We start from the raw sequence: 18,849 nt of genomic DNA on the forward strand, positions 1-18,849 counted from the left end.
GAAGGGAGACAGTGAAAGGGCAAAAGAGGGGAAGAGGAAAGAGTGGGGAGGAGAGAGAAGTGGAAGAAGGGAGACCCTCAACAGAAAGGGGGGTCAACAAATACACCTGCTGCCAGTGCCACCCAGAACTCAATCAGATGGAAGTCCCTGTGCTCCTTTCCACGGGGCTTGGTGTGCGTGTGGGGTTGGGGGAGGCGGAGGGCTGGGTTCTAACCTCTTCCCCCTCATCTCCAATCCAGCCAGCAGTGATCAGGAGAGCACATAGGGACAGGGATTCAAAATTCAAATAGCCAGATTCAAATTCCAGCTCAGGAAAGCCCATAGGGGGAGACACTGCAGCCTCTGGGCCCCATTCTATGAACGAGGTCGCTGAGGTCAGGTTACATGACTCAAGATCACGAAGTCAATGGAGAAAGTGGTGGGATGTCTGGACTACAGCAATATCCCATCCCACAGCCACGAAGGAGTTCAGCTACACAGCCTCCTTCTCGTGTCTCACAGAACGCAGGAGAGAGAGCTCGGAGAGGAGAGGCACCACAGCGCTGCTGGCCGGGGTCTAAGCTGCCTGCACGGCTTCTGAAAACGAATGGGAAATCTGCAGAATCCGTGTAATGTGTGTTCTGTGACCCAGAAATTCCACTCCCAGGTAGACTCTACCCCCAAACAAGTGTCTATATCCACCAAAGCAATGTGAAAGAGGGAATGGGTGCTTAGCCTGGCAGGTAAGAGGCCACAACCCGTATCAGACTGTCTGGGTGTGCTCCGGACACCAGCTTCCTACCCATGCGGACCCTGGGAGGCAGAGGGTAAGGGATTAGGTTCCTGTCACTCACGTGGAAAACTGGGATTGGGTTGTGTTCCTAGCTCCCGGCTGCAGCTGGGACCAGCCCCAGCTACTGCAAGAATCCGGCAAGTAAACCAGCAGATGGGAACTTGCTCGCTCACTCACTCCCCCTCCCTCCCTCTCGCCTGTCCTTCCTCTCTTCATGTTTCTCAAATAAACAAACATTTTTGAATGAAGAACATTCAGGACAAACCAAAACTAGAAGGCAATGCTCATCAACAGCAACATGGATACATTGTGGTCTGTGTGTTGCACTGGGACGCCTCACAGCAATGGAAACAACAGAGGGTTATGGTTAAGTCAGCAATGGCTATTACCTCCCTAAAGGATGTAAGTGAATACATTACATATTGTATGATTCCATTATTTGTTTGAGGTTCAAAAGGAAGCAAACCCAATCCACGGTCATGGATGGCAGAGCACTGGTTACTTTGGTAGGGACTGTTGACTGGCAGGGGCTGGGGGATTGTTTTCCGGAGTGCTGTTCAAGGTGTCTTTATCTGGGTAGCAGGTGCACAGCTGTGTAAAAATTAACCGGATATTGGGGTTTGTGTAATATGAATATATACCATTGCTTCCAGAGGGTGGGAAGAAAAGACAAAGGGAAAGCTAGTGGGTGGCACAGCAGAAGTATAAAGAATTCTCTTAGAGAGTCAAAACAGGGGACCAGGGCAGTATTGTGGCGCTGTGTGTCAAGCCACTGCCTATGATGCCTGCATTTTATCTGAGTGCTGACTTGAGGCCCAACTGCACCACTTCATATCCAGCTCCCCGCTAATGTGCCTGGGAAAGCAGGGGAAGACAGCCCAAGGACTTGGGCCCCTTCTACACACATGAGAGACCCAAATGGAGCTCCAGGCTCTGACCCAGTGAATGGAAGACATCTCTATCTCCCTCTCTCTCTCTGTAACTTTCTCTTTTAAATAAATCTTTTTTTTTTCAAAGACTGTGACAATAAGGAGAATAGAAGGAAAAAAGACTGTCTAAACCAGAGAAGGGGGAAAAAAGCTTTTTTGAAAATGAGAACTTACAAAGCCTTCAAGAATAAAGAGGTATGAGTTATGTTCAGCTCGATTCTTCCATATTATTGGAATTATTTCAAGAGGACATGTTTTACTTTTATCATTCAATCCAGAGGTCAGCAATCTTTCTATGAAGAGCCAATTAGAAATATTTTCAGCCTGACAGGCCATGCCATGTCACAACAACTCAACTCTGTCTCTGGGGCACAGAGCCATCGACAGCTCAGAGTACATGCATAGGGTATGGCTGTGTGCCAACAATAGTTTATTTACAAAAAAAGACGATGGGCCAGCATGCACCACAGACTGCAAAACCTTGATCCAAGCAATCAAAACAGAAAGTAATTTTTTTTAAAAAAAGTATGTGTATGAATTAGAGGAAATCCCAATTTAGGAGTTCTCCTTATCTACATTTACTTAGTTCCTACTATTTGATGGGTATTAAACTAAGCTACTCTAAAATATTATAACATTCAACTTGGTGAAGACGGTGCCATTACATTCCACAATTCAAACAGCAAGAAATTGCTCCCTAAAAGGAATAAGTAATTTGCCCAAGATCTTAGAGCAACGATCATGTTCCTTATTTGTATCCAAAGCCTTACTGTCTACCGGCACCCATGCTGCTACATTACTGATCCTTCCTGTGTGAAATTTTGTAACCAAAGGTTTCTTTGTTTTTAAGACCCATCCATTTATTTGAAAGTCAGAGTTACACAGAGAGGAGAGGCAGAGAGTGAGAGTGAGAGAGAGAGAAAGAGATAGGTCTTCCATTCGCTGGTTCACTCCCCAATTGGCTGCAACAGCCAGAACTGTGTCGATCCGAAATCAGGAGCCAGAAGCTTCCTCCGGGTCTCCCACATGGGTGCAGGGGCCCAAGGACTTGGGCCATCTTCCACTGTTCTCCCAGGCCATAGCAGAGAGCTGGATGGGAAGTGGAGCAGCCGGGAATCGAACCAGCGCCCACACAGGATACCAGCATTGCAGGCAGCAGCCTTACCCACTATAACACAGAGACAGCCTCCAAAGTTTTAATAAAGTACTAAAGAATTCATGGTGCTTATTCAAATTTATATGTAAAAGTGGATAAAAGGTCAAATAAGATGAACAGACAACTCATTTATTTTTTTCATTTTCACCAGTGGTCAAAGGAATTAAAATGAAGAAAAATCCTGAGATGGTACTTTGCATCTCTTAAAATATCAGAGAAGGGGGCCAGCTCTGTGGCATAGTGGGCAAAGCTCAGCCTGCAGTGCCAGCATCCCATATGGGCTCCAGTTTGAAGCCTGGTTGCTCCACTTCCGATCCAGCTCTCTCCTATGGCCAGGGAAAGCAATGGAAAACGGCCCACCTGTGTGGGAGACCTGGAAGAAGCTCCTGGCTCCTGGCTTCAGAGCAGTGTAGCTCCAGCTATTGTGGCCATTTGGGGAGTGAACCAGTGGATGGAAGACCTCTCTCTGTCTCTGCCTCTCTGTAACTCTAACTTTCAAATAAAATAAATTGGAAAAAAAAAAAAGCAGAGAAGAAGAACAGTAGTGCTCAATGCTTACAGGCTGTTATAAAATTATACATTAATTTATTATTAGCAGTTATTATAGATATGAACAAACTTTTCGGGCGTTAGATTCCTAGAGTTGTTTATAATCGCCAATCCTTCAAAATCTACAATATAGACAGTTCCAATAAAAAAGAAGATGTTCCTTCCATCTACGCTAGTTCTTTTATTTGAATACAGAGAGACAAAAAGAGCCAGTATTGGACCCACACCTCTCAACCCAGGTCTCCCACAAGGGTAGCAGGAACCCAGATAACTGGGCTGTCAACACTACCTCCCAGGGTCTGCACCGGAAACCAGAGCCATGAGTTGGAGCCACACATCAAATCTAGGCACTCAGATGGAAAGTGCCTCCTCCAGTGTCTTAACTGCTGGCCTAAATGTACCAGCATAAAATTGAAAATGTTTATCATTAGGAAAATAATATAATGATTTCTGGCTTAATAACGATGATGACAATTTTATGCAAAAATTAAAATAATTGTGAGGAGCAGATAATGTAGCAACATAAAAACGTTTAATATAATATAATGATACGTGAAAGCAGAATATAAAAGTGTGTTGTTACATAACCAATGATTATGATGACTTAAAGAAATATGTCTGCAAGTGACAGGGAACAGGAAGCAATGTACACATTGAAAACAGCTGTGGCAAGGTGATAGATTTGGGTGATTACAAGCGCACGCACACACACACACACACACACACACAAAAGGCCTTCAAAAACTCAATGGAGAAGGCACATCACTGTCAACTCTACTTTTCCCATGAAGTTTCTCATAGACAGCATTTCCAAATGACAACACTTGAAACTGTAGATGGAGAGGGCTTTCAGGCCACTGTTTATCCATCCCATAACTCTTGCACCGGGCACAGTGACGCCAGCGTTTGACTTAGCAGCGAGCCATTCCTCATGTCTGATTTCCTGTTTGATGGCCCTGACTTTCCCTAGTTTGAGCGATTCACTCTCCTCAGGCCTCGGCGTGGCACCACTGACCTTGTTCTAAGCCTGTGTCAGACGGATAATAATCACTGGCTCTGGATCTCACTGGGCCTGTTGGGAAATTTGCCGGGAACTTAACAGGAAAGAAAAGCCTCATAGCTTTCCCTCGGAGGGAGAGTCGATGGCTCTTCAGGATATTTATGGATGTTATCTATTTCTTCAGCCCGGTTCCATTATTATTCCAAATATGTCTCTAGTTAGAATTAGGAGGGAGATAACCAGGTCTGATTGTTATGGTACCATCTGGTCACAGGCCAAAGAAAAGGCAGTTAAGCCCTTTCTTGCTGATCTATGCTTGGGATTGGCACATTTCTTCTTTGAAAACATTGCATTTCCAAATGAATACCTTGCCCTGGACACAGCTTGTCATGTGTGGGAGGCTCAAAGTCACTTTGTTGCTGGGACATCCAAATGGTCACCAATCAGCACCTTCGTTTGAGTGTATTTCATTTCTAAATGCTTTTGTGCATAAATGAGGTCTGTGTGCTTGAAAACTCTATCCACGGGGCTGGTGTTCTGGTGCAGTGGGGTCAGCTACAGCTTGTAACGCTGGCATCCCATATCACAGTGCTGGGTGGGGTCCCGGCTACTCTGCTTCTGATCCAATTCCCTGCTGGTGTGCCTGGAAAACAGCAGATGATGGCCCAAACACTCGGGCCCTAGCCACCCACAGGGGAGACCCAAAGGAACCTCCTGGCTACTGGCTTTGGCATGGTTCAGCCCTGACTGTTAGCAGGCATTTAGAGAATGAGCCAGCAGATGGTAGATCTCTCTCTCTCTCCCTTCCTCCTTCTTCCCCTGCGCCCCCACCACTCCACGTCACTCTGCCTTTCAAATAAATATATTTAAAAACAGAAAAAGAAAAAGCCATCCAACAGAGTGGGAGCAATGTTGAAATTCATACTAAAAACTTAGATTCAGTCAAGTACTCTTTTTTTTTTTGACAGGCAGAGTGGACAGTGAGAGAGAGACAGGGAGAAAGGTCTTCCTTTGCCGTTGGTTCACCCTCCAATGGCCACTGCGGCCGGCGTGCTGCTGCCAGCGCACTGTGCTGATCCAAAGCCAGCAGCCAGGTGTTTCTCCTGGTCTCCCATGCAGGTGCAGGGCCTAAGGACCTGGGCCATCCTCCACTGCACTCCCGGGCCACAGCAGAGAGCTGGACTGGAAGAGGGGCAACCAGGACAGAATCCGGTGCCCTGACCGAGACTAGAACCTGGTGTGCTGGCGCTGCAGGTAGAGGATTAGCCTATTGAGCTGTGGTGCCAGCCTCAACTACTCTTTGATAACAGCCCTTGGATGCTCTTCTCTGGCAATTTCAGGAGGGGCCACATCTGCATGTGGAAGGAATCAGAAGATCCATCCAGTGCAAACCTGGTTCCAGATCTGAGTTAATCAATAGAAGCGCTGGCTCAGTCCCTGACCGAACACAGAGCTTCTCGTCTTGCCTGTTTTATTTTTAACACCGTTATTATAGTCAATAAATGAAAGTGAAATCTGGGGAAGCAATAAAGACTTTCATGTCTATTTTGATCCTTTCTGAATGAGAAAGCCTATCTGACTGCTTCTCCCATTCACAGTCTACCTTCCTATCTGCTGTGTTCCCTATTGTAGTTGCTGTGAGGCTGACCCTTAGAAGTTCACCACCACCTACTCCTCGGGTCTTCACAATCGCCAAGGTCTCTGCACAACCCCAATTAGGAGCCCTGAGAGAAGGAGAAGAATAAAATAAAGGGAAAAATCCGACATCATCGACTCCAGCAGAGTGATCTGTTAGCCGCTGACATCTGCGCCCAGCATCTGTCCATCAGAGAATAACATGTTTCTAAATGCGAAATACTGTTTGCTAAAGCACGATTTTTAAAATCTTCCTGTTAAAAATGTCCTGGGAGGGAGAATGAAGTGTAGGTACCTGTGTTTTCAGCAGACTCCCCAAATGATCCTACCAGACAGAAAATGTCCAAAGTAGGTTCCTACGTAAGGGCAACAGACCAGGAGTGCGTATCCATTGTCATTTCCCACTGCCCAGAGGTCAGAAGAGGCTCGGCTGTTCTTTGTGGAATGAATGATCAGAACGAATCTGGGGCCAAATGGGTGAGTGAGATCGAGGGCCCCTGTGTCCACAGCACCCAGTCCTGGCTAACTTGATTAGAAAGTTCTTGGTCTACAGGGTAGCCTAGCAAAGCCCTAACTGTGACTGCTGTCCCTGCAGCCTCCATTTGATGAAAACGTGGTTAGCAAGGAATAGTAACCTTCTGAAACACCGGGGCTGAAGCAGCTCCAAGGAGCTCTGTGGGGAACAAGCACTTCCGGCGAGCGAGATGGGTGTTTGTGGACCTGCCCAGGCTGCTCCACAGGGCTGTATCAGGGCCAAACGGCTCGCTCCTCTGACTTACATCCTGTCCCTGTTTCATTCCGTCTCAGGCCTGAGTTTTCCCCCAAACTGCCAGGGTTGAATGGTCTCAGAAATGAGGCTGAGTATGTTCCCATGGTGCCGGGGCCTGAGGCATGGACAAGTCTCCTCCACCACAGGGAAATGGAGCAAAGGGGAGGTCACGTTCCCGTCTTCGACCTCTGTCACCGAGGTATTTTTTCCCCAACATTATTTGCAGAGGGACAATGCTGCTCCCTGTGTACAAAGGAGGAACGCTGAATCCCGGATGCGAGACATCTGTGTTTAAACCCCAGCTTTGCCTGTTTCCGGATGGGAACACTGGCCTTATAGGCTCCTGTGAGGGTCCTAGCAGCTGACCCAGAGCAACACCACACAACAGCTAAAGCGAAGTCCCGGAAGCCCTCTTACAGAGGTCCTGATCTGCCACTCAGTGGCTGAGTGATCGTCTGCACCTTATTTAACCTGCTAATCAGTTTTCTCACCCGTAATAGCAATTAATAATCCTAACTCATACAGTCTGTCACTGTGAGGGCGAAATGAAATGAATCCCTATAAAGAGAGATGACTTTGGGACATATCCTTACCCCCTGGAAGTATATACTTATTCCTACAGATGTTGATACAATAGTAACAGTAGCCAGGGAGCTCTACTTCCCCTTAGTGACTGGAAAACTGCTCCACCCTCTCCAAGGGGGTTCTCAGCGCCACCTCATCCCTAGCCACACCCTTCCCACCCCTAATCCTAATCTTGTGTTTATCTCTTTAAATGGGCTGAGGCTGCCAGTTGCAAGAAGGTGTCACTGAGTCACCTGAGGATGGCCCACGCCAGGGAGACTGGGCAGCAGGTGAAGCCAGCAGGAGACAGATCAGGCATCTCCCAGGCACCCATGGTCCATGCCTCAGACCACCCTGCAGCCAACATCAGGCAGCGGACAGCTCTGTGACTTGTGCTCTCCCTTGCCACATGGTCAATGGGCCACCTGGACAACAGCAGCCCAGCCTGCTGGGGCCTGAACTGGTCACTTCTCAAATGTCCCTCTCTACTCTCTCCTCTCCCATGCTCTTCTACCCTGTCTCCTCCTCTCTCTCTGCTCTTCCCTTTCCATCTGACCCTGTTCTTTTCCCTTCTTCTTCACCATCCTTTCTCGTCTTCCTTTTTTTTTCCTTTCTATTCTCCACGTGACTGTGCTGCAATAAAACTTTATTTTCAGCCGGCGCCGTGGCTCAATAGGCTAATCCTCTGCCTTGCGGTGCCGGCACACCGGGTTCTAGTCCCAGTCGGGGCACCGATCCTGTCCCGGTTGCCCCTCTTCCAGGCCAGCTCTCTGCTGTGGCCAGGGAGTGCAGTGGAGGATGGCCCAAGTGCTTGGGCCCTGCACCCCATGGGAGACCAGGATAAGCACCTGGCTCCTGCCATCGGATCAGCACGGTGCGCCGGCTGCAGCGCGCCTACCGCGGCGGCCATTGGAGGCAAAAAGGAAGACCTTTCTCTCTGTCTCTCTCTCTCACTGTCCACTCTGCCTGTGGAAAAAAAAAAAAACTTTATTTTCAGAGACAGGCAGTGGCTGGATTTCCAAACCTTGAAGAAAACACTTTTGCCCTTTTTATCACAACCAACAGAAGGAGGCACACACTTCACCCTCTCATTGCTAATTTCGGGGCACCCACAGTACAACTGCTGGTCACTCTCCCCTTACTTATTACAGACACTTGGAAGTGGCACATGGGCCAAAAGGTCGGTCAGATGTCAAAGCAAAGGATGGAGTTGGAACTCAAGAAGGGAGGAGCTGCATGTTTCAGTGGGACTGCAGCAAAACCCAATCTTGCCTGACAGATTCGAGAGCTGGACTTGCCGATGCTGCAGGTAAATGGGCTGGGACTTCCTCAACTACACTGCTGGACCACTTCTAAACAACCCTGAGAAGACAGCCTGTGAGGGTCTCCCAGGGCAGTGCTGCCCTCAGACTGGGGGCAAGTGTGGTCCTCGTCCCCAGGCTGCGGGAGCGTGGGGGTCGGGGGAGGCATCCAGCTCCCCCTTAGATGTAGACATCCGCCCAGAGATATTAAGCTGGGAAGTTAGACAAGGGCAGTGCTGAGAATATTAGCAACTCATCCAGTGGCCCAGAGCAATTTGTGAAAATCCTAATTAGATACACAAGGAACTCCTGTAATCACGCAAATACGCTCTCTACTCCAGCTTGGCAGCAGGTGGTCCCTCACCATCAAAAGTCAACCTGGAAGAACAGCCAATGAACAGAGGAACCAAGCGGTCGACAGTGATCCACTGAGAGGCAGAGTGTGGGCCTCCATGTTGAATCCCCTCCAGCAGTGCCTCACTCCGAGACCTGAGGGCGCTGGGACTTGGGGGTAGAGCTTTCTGAAGCTGTGAACTCACTGGCCCCCTCCAATCCATCAACAACCCGGATGGGAGGTAAAACAACAGTGGGCAAAGTTGCAATACAAAAGGGATGATGGGGACCCAGTGTTCCTAGCCAACCAAGTGAACGCTCACATATGGTATCTTTCAAATATTTCAAACGTGATACTTATCATATGTGCCCAAGTGTGATAGCACTGGCATTACTAACTAGTTTTTTATTTATTATTATTTTTTTGCTTATTTGATAGGCAGAGTTAGACAGTGAGAGAGAGAGACAGAGAGAAAGGTCTTCCTTCCATTGGTTCACCCCACAAATGGCCATTATGGTCAGCGCTGTGCTGATCCGAAGCCAGGAGCCAGGTGCTTCTCCTGGTCTCCCATGCAGGTGCAGGGGCTGAAGCACTTGGGCCATCCTCCACTACCTTCCTGGGCCACAGCAGAGAGCTGGACTGGAAGAGGAGCAACTGGGACAGAATCCAGCACCCATATGGGATTCCGGCGCCACAGGCGGAGGATTAGCCAAGTGAGCCACGACACCGGCCCACTAGTTTTAAGACTGAGAGACTCCGCAAAATGGCTTAAGTTGGTCACCCTATTAAAATAATACTGATGCAAGCGATATGTACCTATCCCTTAAACGTTTCATGTGGTGGTTATGTTTTCAAAATTCAATGGACTATATAAGCATAAATCTAAGGTGTAAGTGTCTGACAAATATGTGCATTTGATTTCATTTGTTCAGTAGTCTCAGGCTAGACAGTAGGGACAAGTACTGCACTCTGGAGTTTAAATCCTCACCCAGGTTCCATCAGCTGTAAGTTTCATTTTCCTCTGTGTACTAATGCAACCTGGTTCCCTGTGGCCAGGCTGGTGTCATGGAAAGACGATGCCTGCAGAGTGGTTTTAAGGGAAAGATGAGCAGCAGTGCCCCCAGATGCCTTTAGTTCAACTTCTACATTGATCAATGCGTACAACGTGTGTGTTGCCTGTAGACTGGCTGCACCAGCATCACTGGTGAGGTTGTAGAGATGTAGTCTCGTGCTGCACCACAGACTCCTGAAACAGAGCCACTGTGTTAACAAGATCCCCAGGTGATCCCTGTTCATGCTGAAGTTTGAGAGATGCTGCTGTGGCTCCCTCTGCCTGATGGAGCCTGACTTTCCTGCTCTGCCCATGGAGACAAGATCCAGGCCAGAGTGTTATCTGAGGAGTGACAGGGTGTCACGTGTGATGTATGAGCCATGGTACCAGGACAGAGGGGAGGGCTCAAAGACAGCTGTCTGCTTCCTGGTCCCAGCATCACTTGCTTCTGAACGTGACTGTGCAGTAACGGTCCACGGACGTGGAATATTTTACCAGTCCCTACACATCAGAAGGGTCCTGACCTCAGATCTTCCTTCTGGATCTTCAAAACCCCAAATCACGTTAAAAATCACAAAATCCAGGGGCCGGTGCTGTGGCGCACTGGGTTAGTCCTCTGCCTGCGGCACCAGCATTCCATATGGGCTCCAGTACTATGGCCTGGGATAGCAGCAGAGGATGGCCCAAGTGCTTGGGCCCCTGCACCCGTGTGGGAGACCAGGAAGAAGCACCTGGCTCCTGGCTTCAGATCGGTGCAGCTCCTGCCGTTGCGGCCATTTGGGGAGTGAACCAGAGGATGGAAGACCTTTCTCTCTGTCTCTCTCTCTCTGTCTGTAACTCTACCTCTCAAATAAATAAATAAATAAAATCTTTAAAAACAAATCACAAAATCCACCAGACAAAGACATCCCTTGCTCACTTCCACTTGGAAGCCACAAACGCCCCTCTTGGAGTCCCAGGCTTTGCTCTTATTCCAGCGTCATCTTGGAGGTTCCAGAAGATAGCAGAGACTCAACAGAGACTTGCTGGTTTCTGGGTGGATAAATGGCTAAGGCCTCTGTGAGCTCCGGCTGGCACCATCCTTATGTAAACCTCACAGCACAGCATTTATTAGTCATTCTGTCCTTTCATTTCCCACTTAAAAAAAAAAAAAAATCCAGCATGTCTCATGAGGATAACTGGAAATGTTCTTGGAAGATGGGCATTCAAAGGTAAGTTTCAGTACAATAAAAATATGAAATTCATGTATAAGGTCTTCAGAAAGCTCATGGAAAATATGCCTTATGAGAAAATGATGCCTCGATTTCAAAAAGTGTACCAAAATAAACAGTTTTTAATTCTGTGCTCTGTGAGCTTTTTGAAGTAAATTTGTCTTTTTCCTTGACCACTACCAAGACACCTAAATTAGATCATACACATGTGTATAGATATACAGGGATTCATATATATGTGGATTATTATATACTCGTTTCTACTTTATGATTAGACACTTAAGTTTATATACTGTCAACTGACTGGACTGTTAGTCCTTGGCAGGAAAGAACAAGCAGAATCCTCTATGTGCCTAGGAAAGTGTCTGTTTCTCTGTGCATGCTGGGTAGTGATGCCAGTCTATGCTGACAGGTACTCGTGACCATTGTCACTCATCTACCGAGAGCCAGAGGTCCCATGGAGTAGATCAGTAGCCTGTTTCCTAGGGAAATGCCTGGAGGGCTTCATGTAAGAGGTTTCCCTCCGATAATCAAACACTGCACTCAAAGGTTATATTTACACAGCTCATTAGGAAGTTTCTTTTTTTTTTTTTTATACTTTTGACACTCATTAGACCCATAATCGTCCACTGAAGATACTCCATAACAAGAGATAAACACTCCATTCTAAAGGATGCATAATAATTAGGTGCTGCTCCGCACTGTGCTCTTCACGGGGCTAATTTTGGAGCATAATTAATCCTGCTGAAGCTGCGTAAGATAAGTGAAATATTTATGCAGCTGTGCTAATTCATGTATTTACTCCTAGACAGACATTCAGAATTGGACATGGCTTTCCGGGAAGATTATCCTAAGACGCCCCCTGGAGCAACATCATTTTCTCTCTCGTGTCTTTGCCTCCAGATGGCCTCTAACGCTGAAGCTGAGAAGACACACTGCCCAGCCCTGACAGTCTGACCAGGAAGGCAATGAGCCAGGACAGAAAGTCTCTGTAAGAACTGAGATGCTCTGTTAAGTACAAGAAACAAACCTCTGGCTTATCTCAGTGCATTTACTTCTTATTTTTATTTGCAGCAAAGAGGATGTTGTCTGTTCAGTACCACAAGGGTTGTTTCTGTACTATTAACTTGACCGTGTTATCATCAATACATTACTAAATAAGCTGTATTGAATACCAGAGTTCTACATGGACCATAATGGTTATGATGATGATAAGGTGGAGAGAGAGAGAAGGATGACAATGAGGATAAACACGATGATGGTGGTGGGGATGGTGATGAAGATGATGGAGTTTGTGATTATGAAAGTGATGGTGATCATAGTGGTGGTGATGATGCTGATGGTGTGCAGGGTTAGAATGGTTTTGGTGATGATGGTGATGATGGTGGTGGTGGTGGTGATGAAGATGATGGTGTTTGGGGTTATAATGGTTTTGGTGATGGTGGTGATGTTGATGGTGATGAAGATGAAGGTGCTTGTAGTTATGATGGTGATGGTGAAGGTGATGATGGTGGTGGTGGTGGTGGTGATGCTGATGAAGATGATAGTGTTTGGGGTTATAATGGTTTTGATGATGATGATGATGGTGATGGTGATGATGGTGGTGATGACAGTGGTGGTGGTGATGGTGATGATGGAGGTGGTGATGGTGGTGATGATGATGGTGGTGGTGGTGATGATGGTAACATTAATGGTAATAGTAATGAGGATGATGTGTTTGTGATTATGATGGTGGTGATGGTGATGATGATGGTTATGATGGTGATGGTTATGATGGTGGTGGTGAAGGTGATGGTGGTGATGCTGGTGATGGTGAAAGTGATGGTGGTGGTGATGATGGTGGTGATGGTGGTGATGATGGTGTTGGTGGTGACGATGGTAACAGTAATGGTAATAGTAATGAGGATGATGTGTTTGTGATTATGATGATGGTGATGGTGATGATGGTGGTGGTTATGATGGTGATGGTGGTGATGATGGTGGTGATGATGATGGTGACGATGGTGATTATGGTGGTGATGATGATGGTGGTGGTGTTGATTCTGACAGTGATGACAACAGTAATGATGATGGCATTTGTGATTTTGATGGTGATGATGATGATGGAGGTGATGATAGTGATAGCTAACATCTACTGAGCTATTTTTATGTTACAGGTGCTGCACTAGACAATCTCTTTACATGTACTTTTCCATTTCACCTTCAAGTTTCACAGATAAATATATACGTATCCATTCATAGATGGATAAATCAAGGCTAAGAAAGATTACCCCTTTCACAAAAGTATATGTAAGTGGAACATTAGATTGAGTTCAGATATGCACTAAATCATTCCTTCCTAAAGGATCTATAAATCTAAATCAGCCAGTCATTCTGATAAGCATTTGATGTAATTAAATGGAACAGAAGCCTTACCTAATTGATCCCCTTCCAGAGTGAGGCACTTAACGTGGAGATTTTGTACCCGCTAGCTAGAGGACTCATGAGCCCTCTGAGCTTTGGTTTCTGCCTCTGTAAATTGGGGTTGAGCAATCGCTAACCTCATAAGGTTGTTAAGAAGATTGAAGAAAACATGCAATGTGTGTAGTGATGTGTATGGTAACTGGCATATCATGTCCCATAAATATGCCAGCTATTTCATAATAGGTATTGAAAGAGTGACAACAATGATAGATAGCACTAGGTTTAGAACTCACTTATCTTACAGGTTCTCATCATTGTTTAAAAGTTCCCTAACAGGGGCTGGCATTGCAGCACAGTGGGTAAAGCGTCCACCTTCGATTCTGGCACCAGTTCACATCCCCACTGTCCCACTTCCGAAGCAGCTCCTTGCTAATGCACCAGGGAAAGCATCAGAAGATGGACCAAGTCTTTGGGCCCCTGTCATCTACATGGGAGACCTGGAAGAAGTTCCTGGCTTTGGCATGGCCCAGCCCTGGCTGTTGCAGCCATTTGGGGAGTGAACCAGCAGATGGAAGTCTACTCACGCTCTTTCTCTCTAACTCTGCCTTTCAAACAAACAAATAAAAAAAAAAAAAAACTTAAAAAGTTCCCTAACAAATCAAAGACATCCCAACACCAACCATTCATGTATCCATGTATGATGAGACTTCATAAAGTTCATGGAAGATGGAATTAAAAGATAAATTTGGGGCCTGCATTATGGTGTACTGGGTAAGTTGTCACTTGCAAAGCTGGCATCTGATAGGGGTGCGGGTTCAAGTCCTGGCTGTTCCACTGCTGATCCAGCTTCCTGCTAATGCACCTGGGAAACTAGCAGAAGATGGCCCAAGTGCTTGGGCCCTGCACTTATATGAGAGACCTGGATGAAGCTCCTGGTTCTTCGCTTCAGTTTGTTCTAGCCCTAGTCATTGTGGTTATTTGGAAAGTGAACCAGTGGATGGAAGATCTCTCTCTTTCTGTCTTTCTGGGACCTTGCCTTTCAAATAAATAAAAATAAATCTCTAGAAAAGAGAGATACATTTATTTTGGTAGGGAAAATCTGAAATCCGCGCATGATTTTCACAATACACATTTTCCATGAACTTTTTGAAGACCTGTCATATTCATTCACTCAGCCTATTTGCCTGCTGTGTTCACGGCTTTGTGATGATTATTGCCAAAAGCAAGACCCCTGCTTGCTGAGCAGCTCATCTCAGGTAGGGGTTCTTATGTGACCCTGAAGTAAGTGGAGCAACTGATTCCATTCTTCCGTGTCCCCTCAGCGGCCACACCCCTTGCCATACAATTCCAAATCTCTTTTGTAAGAGTCCATTGACCTTGGGCTTCACCTCTGACCTGCTCTGGACAGGAAGCTCTTAGCAGACAGGAACAAGACAAAGCAGAGACCTGAGATGTGCATGTGTAGTTAGGTATTTCTGCTGTGCCTCTAAGACAGCTAAGAAAAGAGCTTCCCTTTGGCCTGAGACCCAGAATAAACACACACGGAACAAAGGCCACGCAGCTGAATCACTGGGCTTACAGCAGGGATTAGAGCCACCATACCCATGCCAGCCTGAAACAGAGCTTCTCCGTTCAACCCACACTCCCCTGAGCAAAATACAGGCTTATTGTGAGGGCCTGTAGGATCTCACAGCAACAGCTGACCGACACAGCCACGAGTCACTACGACACAGCAGAGAACATGACCAGTGATCTGAGGAAGGTGCACATGTCCTACAGGGGACGCAAGGACTCAGATGTTCTTATTTGTGAATCAACATAAAACACATTTAGATGGTACTGTGAGAATCCACGGCTTCATTCTGGGAGTAGAGAGAGGAGGAGGAGCTGCAGTCCACTCTATTCGACAGTGTGCACTCACCTCTGCCTATTTCAATACCGCATTTCACTCAAGTAGGGTTTCCTCTCTCAACTCACACCAGGCATAGCACATTCTATAACCATCTCTGAACAGAGCCTCCACCTGTTCTTGGATGGGGGCTACTGCTCGGTGCCCTGAGCTTTTGCACCCTGCTCATATTGAGCAGATTCGCAGTGCTATCTACGTAGACTTGACTTTTACTAGCTCAGAACTGGCAGTGCAAAAGGAAACCAACCTGCCATTCGCGTCACACCAGGACTTTAAAGGCCACATCAGGAAACTTCCAGCTGTGGAGAGAGTTCTGAAGTCTCTAACGAACCTAACCCAGGGAAGGGCAGATAGAAGGAGACGCTGCTGGAGATACAGTTGACCCAACAGGATGGACAGTTCCCTAAGTGCCACAATCGCATTAGACCACAAGCCCCAGGAGGTTGGGTGGCTTTTCGCAAGTTGGACAGTGGAGGGGTGAACTGCAGTGAAAACCCACGGGATCCCTGTTCAGCCATCCCTTTACTAGAGATTGCTTCTCCTGTGCCCCTCCATAGGATAACAGTAACCAGCAGGACGCTACAACACGGCTGTCCTCCTCACTTACTCCCGATGGGGTCAGAAGAGCCCTGGACCCCAGCTGCTCCTGGAAATCCTCCCAGGGCACTGGAAAGTTAGAATGCAGAGACTAGAGAGCAGGACCTGCTGGTACCTAGTGGTGTGATGACCTACATCGAGCAAGGTTTCTCAACTGCAGCACTGCTAACATTTGGGGTGTTGAGGTATGGGGGGCTGGCCTGGGCACTGGAGGATGTGTGTCAGCATCCCTCACCCCTGGCCTCTTCCCACTAGGTTCCAGTAGCAAACAGCCTGCTGGTCCATGAGCACTGAGAATGTCTCCTGGGGAACAAAACCTCCCCTCTCCCACCTGGAGCCCTTGCATGAAAGAGACAATCAATGGATTCCCACTGCTAAGGTACCTGTACTGACCTGATTCTTGATTTTCTCTAAACCCATTTATTCAACTCTTTGCTAAATTCACTGAGTGACATTTCTGTATCATTAAGGGAATTTTCTTTTTTAAATTTAGCTACCCAGAGTTGGTTCATATTGTAAATATCCTAAAAAACCATGTTACCATGTCAGTTCTCTTAGTGAGCTGGAAAGCCGATTAAAAAACAGAGGGTGCAAGTTCCCCCCCACCAAAGTAGGGGTTCCCTGGGGTCTTACCATCACCCACAAACTGGAGCAGAGCCAAGTCAATCTGTCTCTTCCAAGGAGAGCCCTTCTGGAGGGCAATTCCATAACCAGTGGTGGCGAAGATGTACCCACTCCCAATGGTCACCAGCTTGCAGCCTTCATCCCTCCCGGCCTTGTAATTTAAGACCGCTGCGTCATAGATGAAAGCGTCCAGTTTCCTGAAATGACAAGAGACAAGGAGTCACGGGGGTGGCCAGGGGCCATCTTGGGATCCAGCTCCCGAGGCCTCACTTTGTTTCTGGCTGGAGGTGATGACTCAAAGCCGCGGCCTCCCTTTGCCATAAAAGGATCTATTTTTAATGAGGAGATAAAAGCCAGAGCCTTTTTCTCTCCAGCGTACAAGAGGCAGCTAAATAAAAACATGAAGAATCCATATACCCAAGTGGGTAAACAGTGGAGTTTGCTGATCCGCTAAGTGTTTGCCCTCACCACTCCCAGCCGCGGAGAACGGTGGCCTATTTAGGAAAGTGAACACTGGAACAGGAGAAGCCATTAAGGGAGGACAGAAGAGTCTAGCGGCGGTGTGTGGGGTGGAGATAGGGATGGCATAGGAACGACGTCTTTCCTGCCCAGAGAAATAGGTTGACTCTGTGTTTATACTCCAAAATGTTTGTGGAAAAGTTGAATTAAAAGATAAGCTTATTGGCCGGCGCCGCGGCTCACTAGGCTAATCCTCCGCCTTGCGGCGCCGGCACACCAGGTTCTAGTCCCGGTCGGGGCACCAGATTCTATCCCGGTTGCCCCTCTTCCAGGCCAGCTCTCTGCTGTGGCCCGGCAGTGCAGCGGAGGATGGCCCAAGTCTTTGGGCCCTGCACCCCATGGGAGACCAGGAGAAGCACCTGGCTCCTGCCATCGGATCAGCGAGATGCGCCAGCCGCAGTGCGCTGGCCGCGGCGGCCATTGGAGGGTGAACCAACGGCAAAAAGGAAGACCTTTCTCTCTGTCTCTCTCTCTCACTGTCCACTCTGCCTGTCAAAAAATTTAAAAAAAAAAAAAAAGATAAGCTTATTTTAGTGCAAAGGAATTTTGAAACTCATAAAAAGTTTTTCATAATATTCATCTTCTTCGAGCTTTCTGAAGACCCTTTGTATTCCAAAATTAGTTCTGTGATAACTTCTCAAATGGATAGCACAGAAAAACATTTATTAGACAATCAAACTTAGAATTATTTATCTATAATAAAATTAATGGGCTATAAAATTCCATAACCCATGATTCTGTAACTCACAAGCAACTTCTATCAACATACTTCAAATATTTCTGTACACACACACACACACACCAAGGGTTGGCAAAGATTTTCTGTAAAAACAAGATAATAAATGGTTGTGGCTTAGTGGGCCCTACAGTCTGTGTTGCAACTACTCAACCTGCTATTGTAGAGTGCTATGGGCTGAATTATGTCCCCCCAAATTCCCTAGTTGAAATCCTAACCCCAGGTGCCTCAGACTGTGTGTGTGCAGACACAGCTATCGCAGACATTAGTAAAGACGAGGCCACCTTGGAGTACAGTGGGCCCCTCACTCGCTGTGACTGGTGTGCTTATGAAAAGGAGAAATCCGGCACACGCATGCACTACAGCGAGAACACCACGTGACGTCTACAGGTGCACCTCTGCAAGTCTAGCCACTGCGGGGAGCTGAGAGAGAGGCCGGGAGAAATGCACAGGGAGCATGCACGGCACCTGCCGACACCTTGATCACAGGGCTTCAGCCTCCAGCGATGTAAGACAGGAAGTTGCTGTTTAAGCCACGCAGTGTGGTGCTTTATGATGGCGCCCTAGGAAGCTAACAGGCAGCTCCAAAGCAGCGACAGACAATGCATACATAAATGATAAGTACATGTACAAATGAACATGGCTCTAACAAAACATTTACAAAAGCAGCTGAGTTCACAGACTACAGTTTACCAATCTTTGATTTAACCCCTAGATATAACTGATTAGACCACCCCAACTATGTCCTCTATTGTTTTCTCTCCTTGCTTTTCACACAGAGTGTATTTGC

The 18,849-nt window shown here is 47.1% G+C and overlaps 1 protein-coding gene across 1 annotated transcript in view; it reads right to left on the reverse strand.

Annotated features, from left to right (window-relative positions):
* Positions 1 to 18,849, reverse strand: part of GRIN2A (glutamate ionotropic receptor NMDA type subunit 2A) — a 389,378-nt gene that overhangs the window by 18,380 nt on the left and 352,149 nt on the right. Inside the window, exon 11 of the mRNA XM_062180040.1 lies at positions 16,814 to 17,001. Within this exon, the coding sequence (XP_062036024.1) occupies positions 16,814 to 17,001 (188 nt within the window). The remainder of the gene's footprint in view (positions 1 to 16,813; positions 17,002 to 18,849) is intronic.

Source organism: Lepus europaeus, chromosome 21 (assembly GCF_033115175.1).
Source record: "Lepus europaeus isolate LE1 chromosome 21, mLepTim1.pri, whole genome shotgun sequence".
Lineage (NCBI taxonomy): Eukaryota > Metazoa > Chordata > Mammalia > Lagomorpha > Leporidae > Lepus > Lepus europaeus.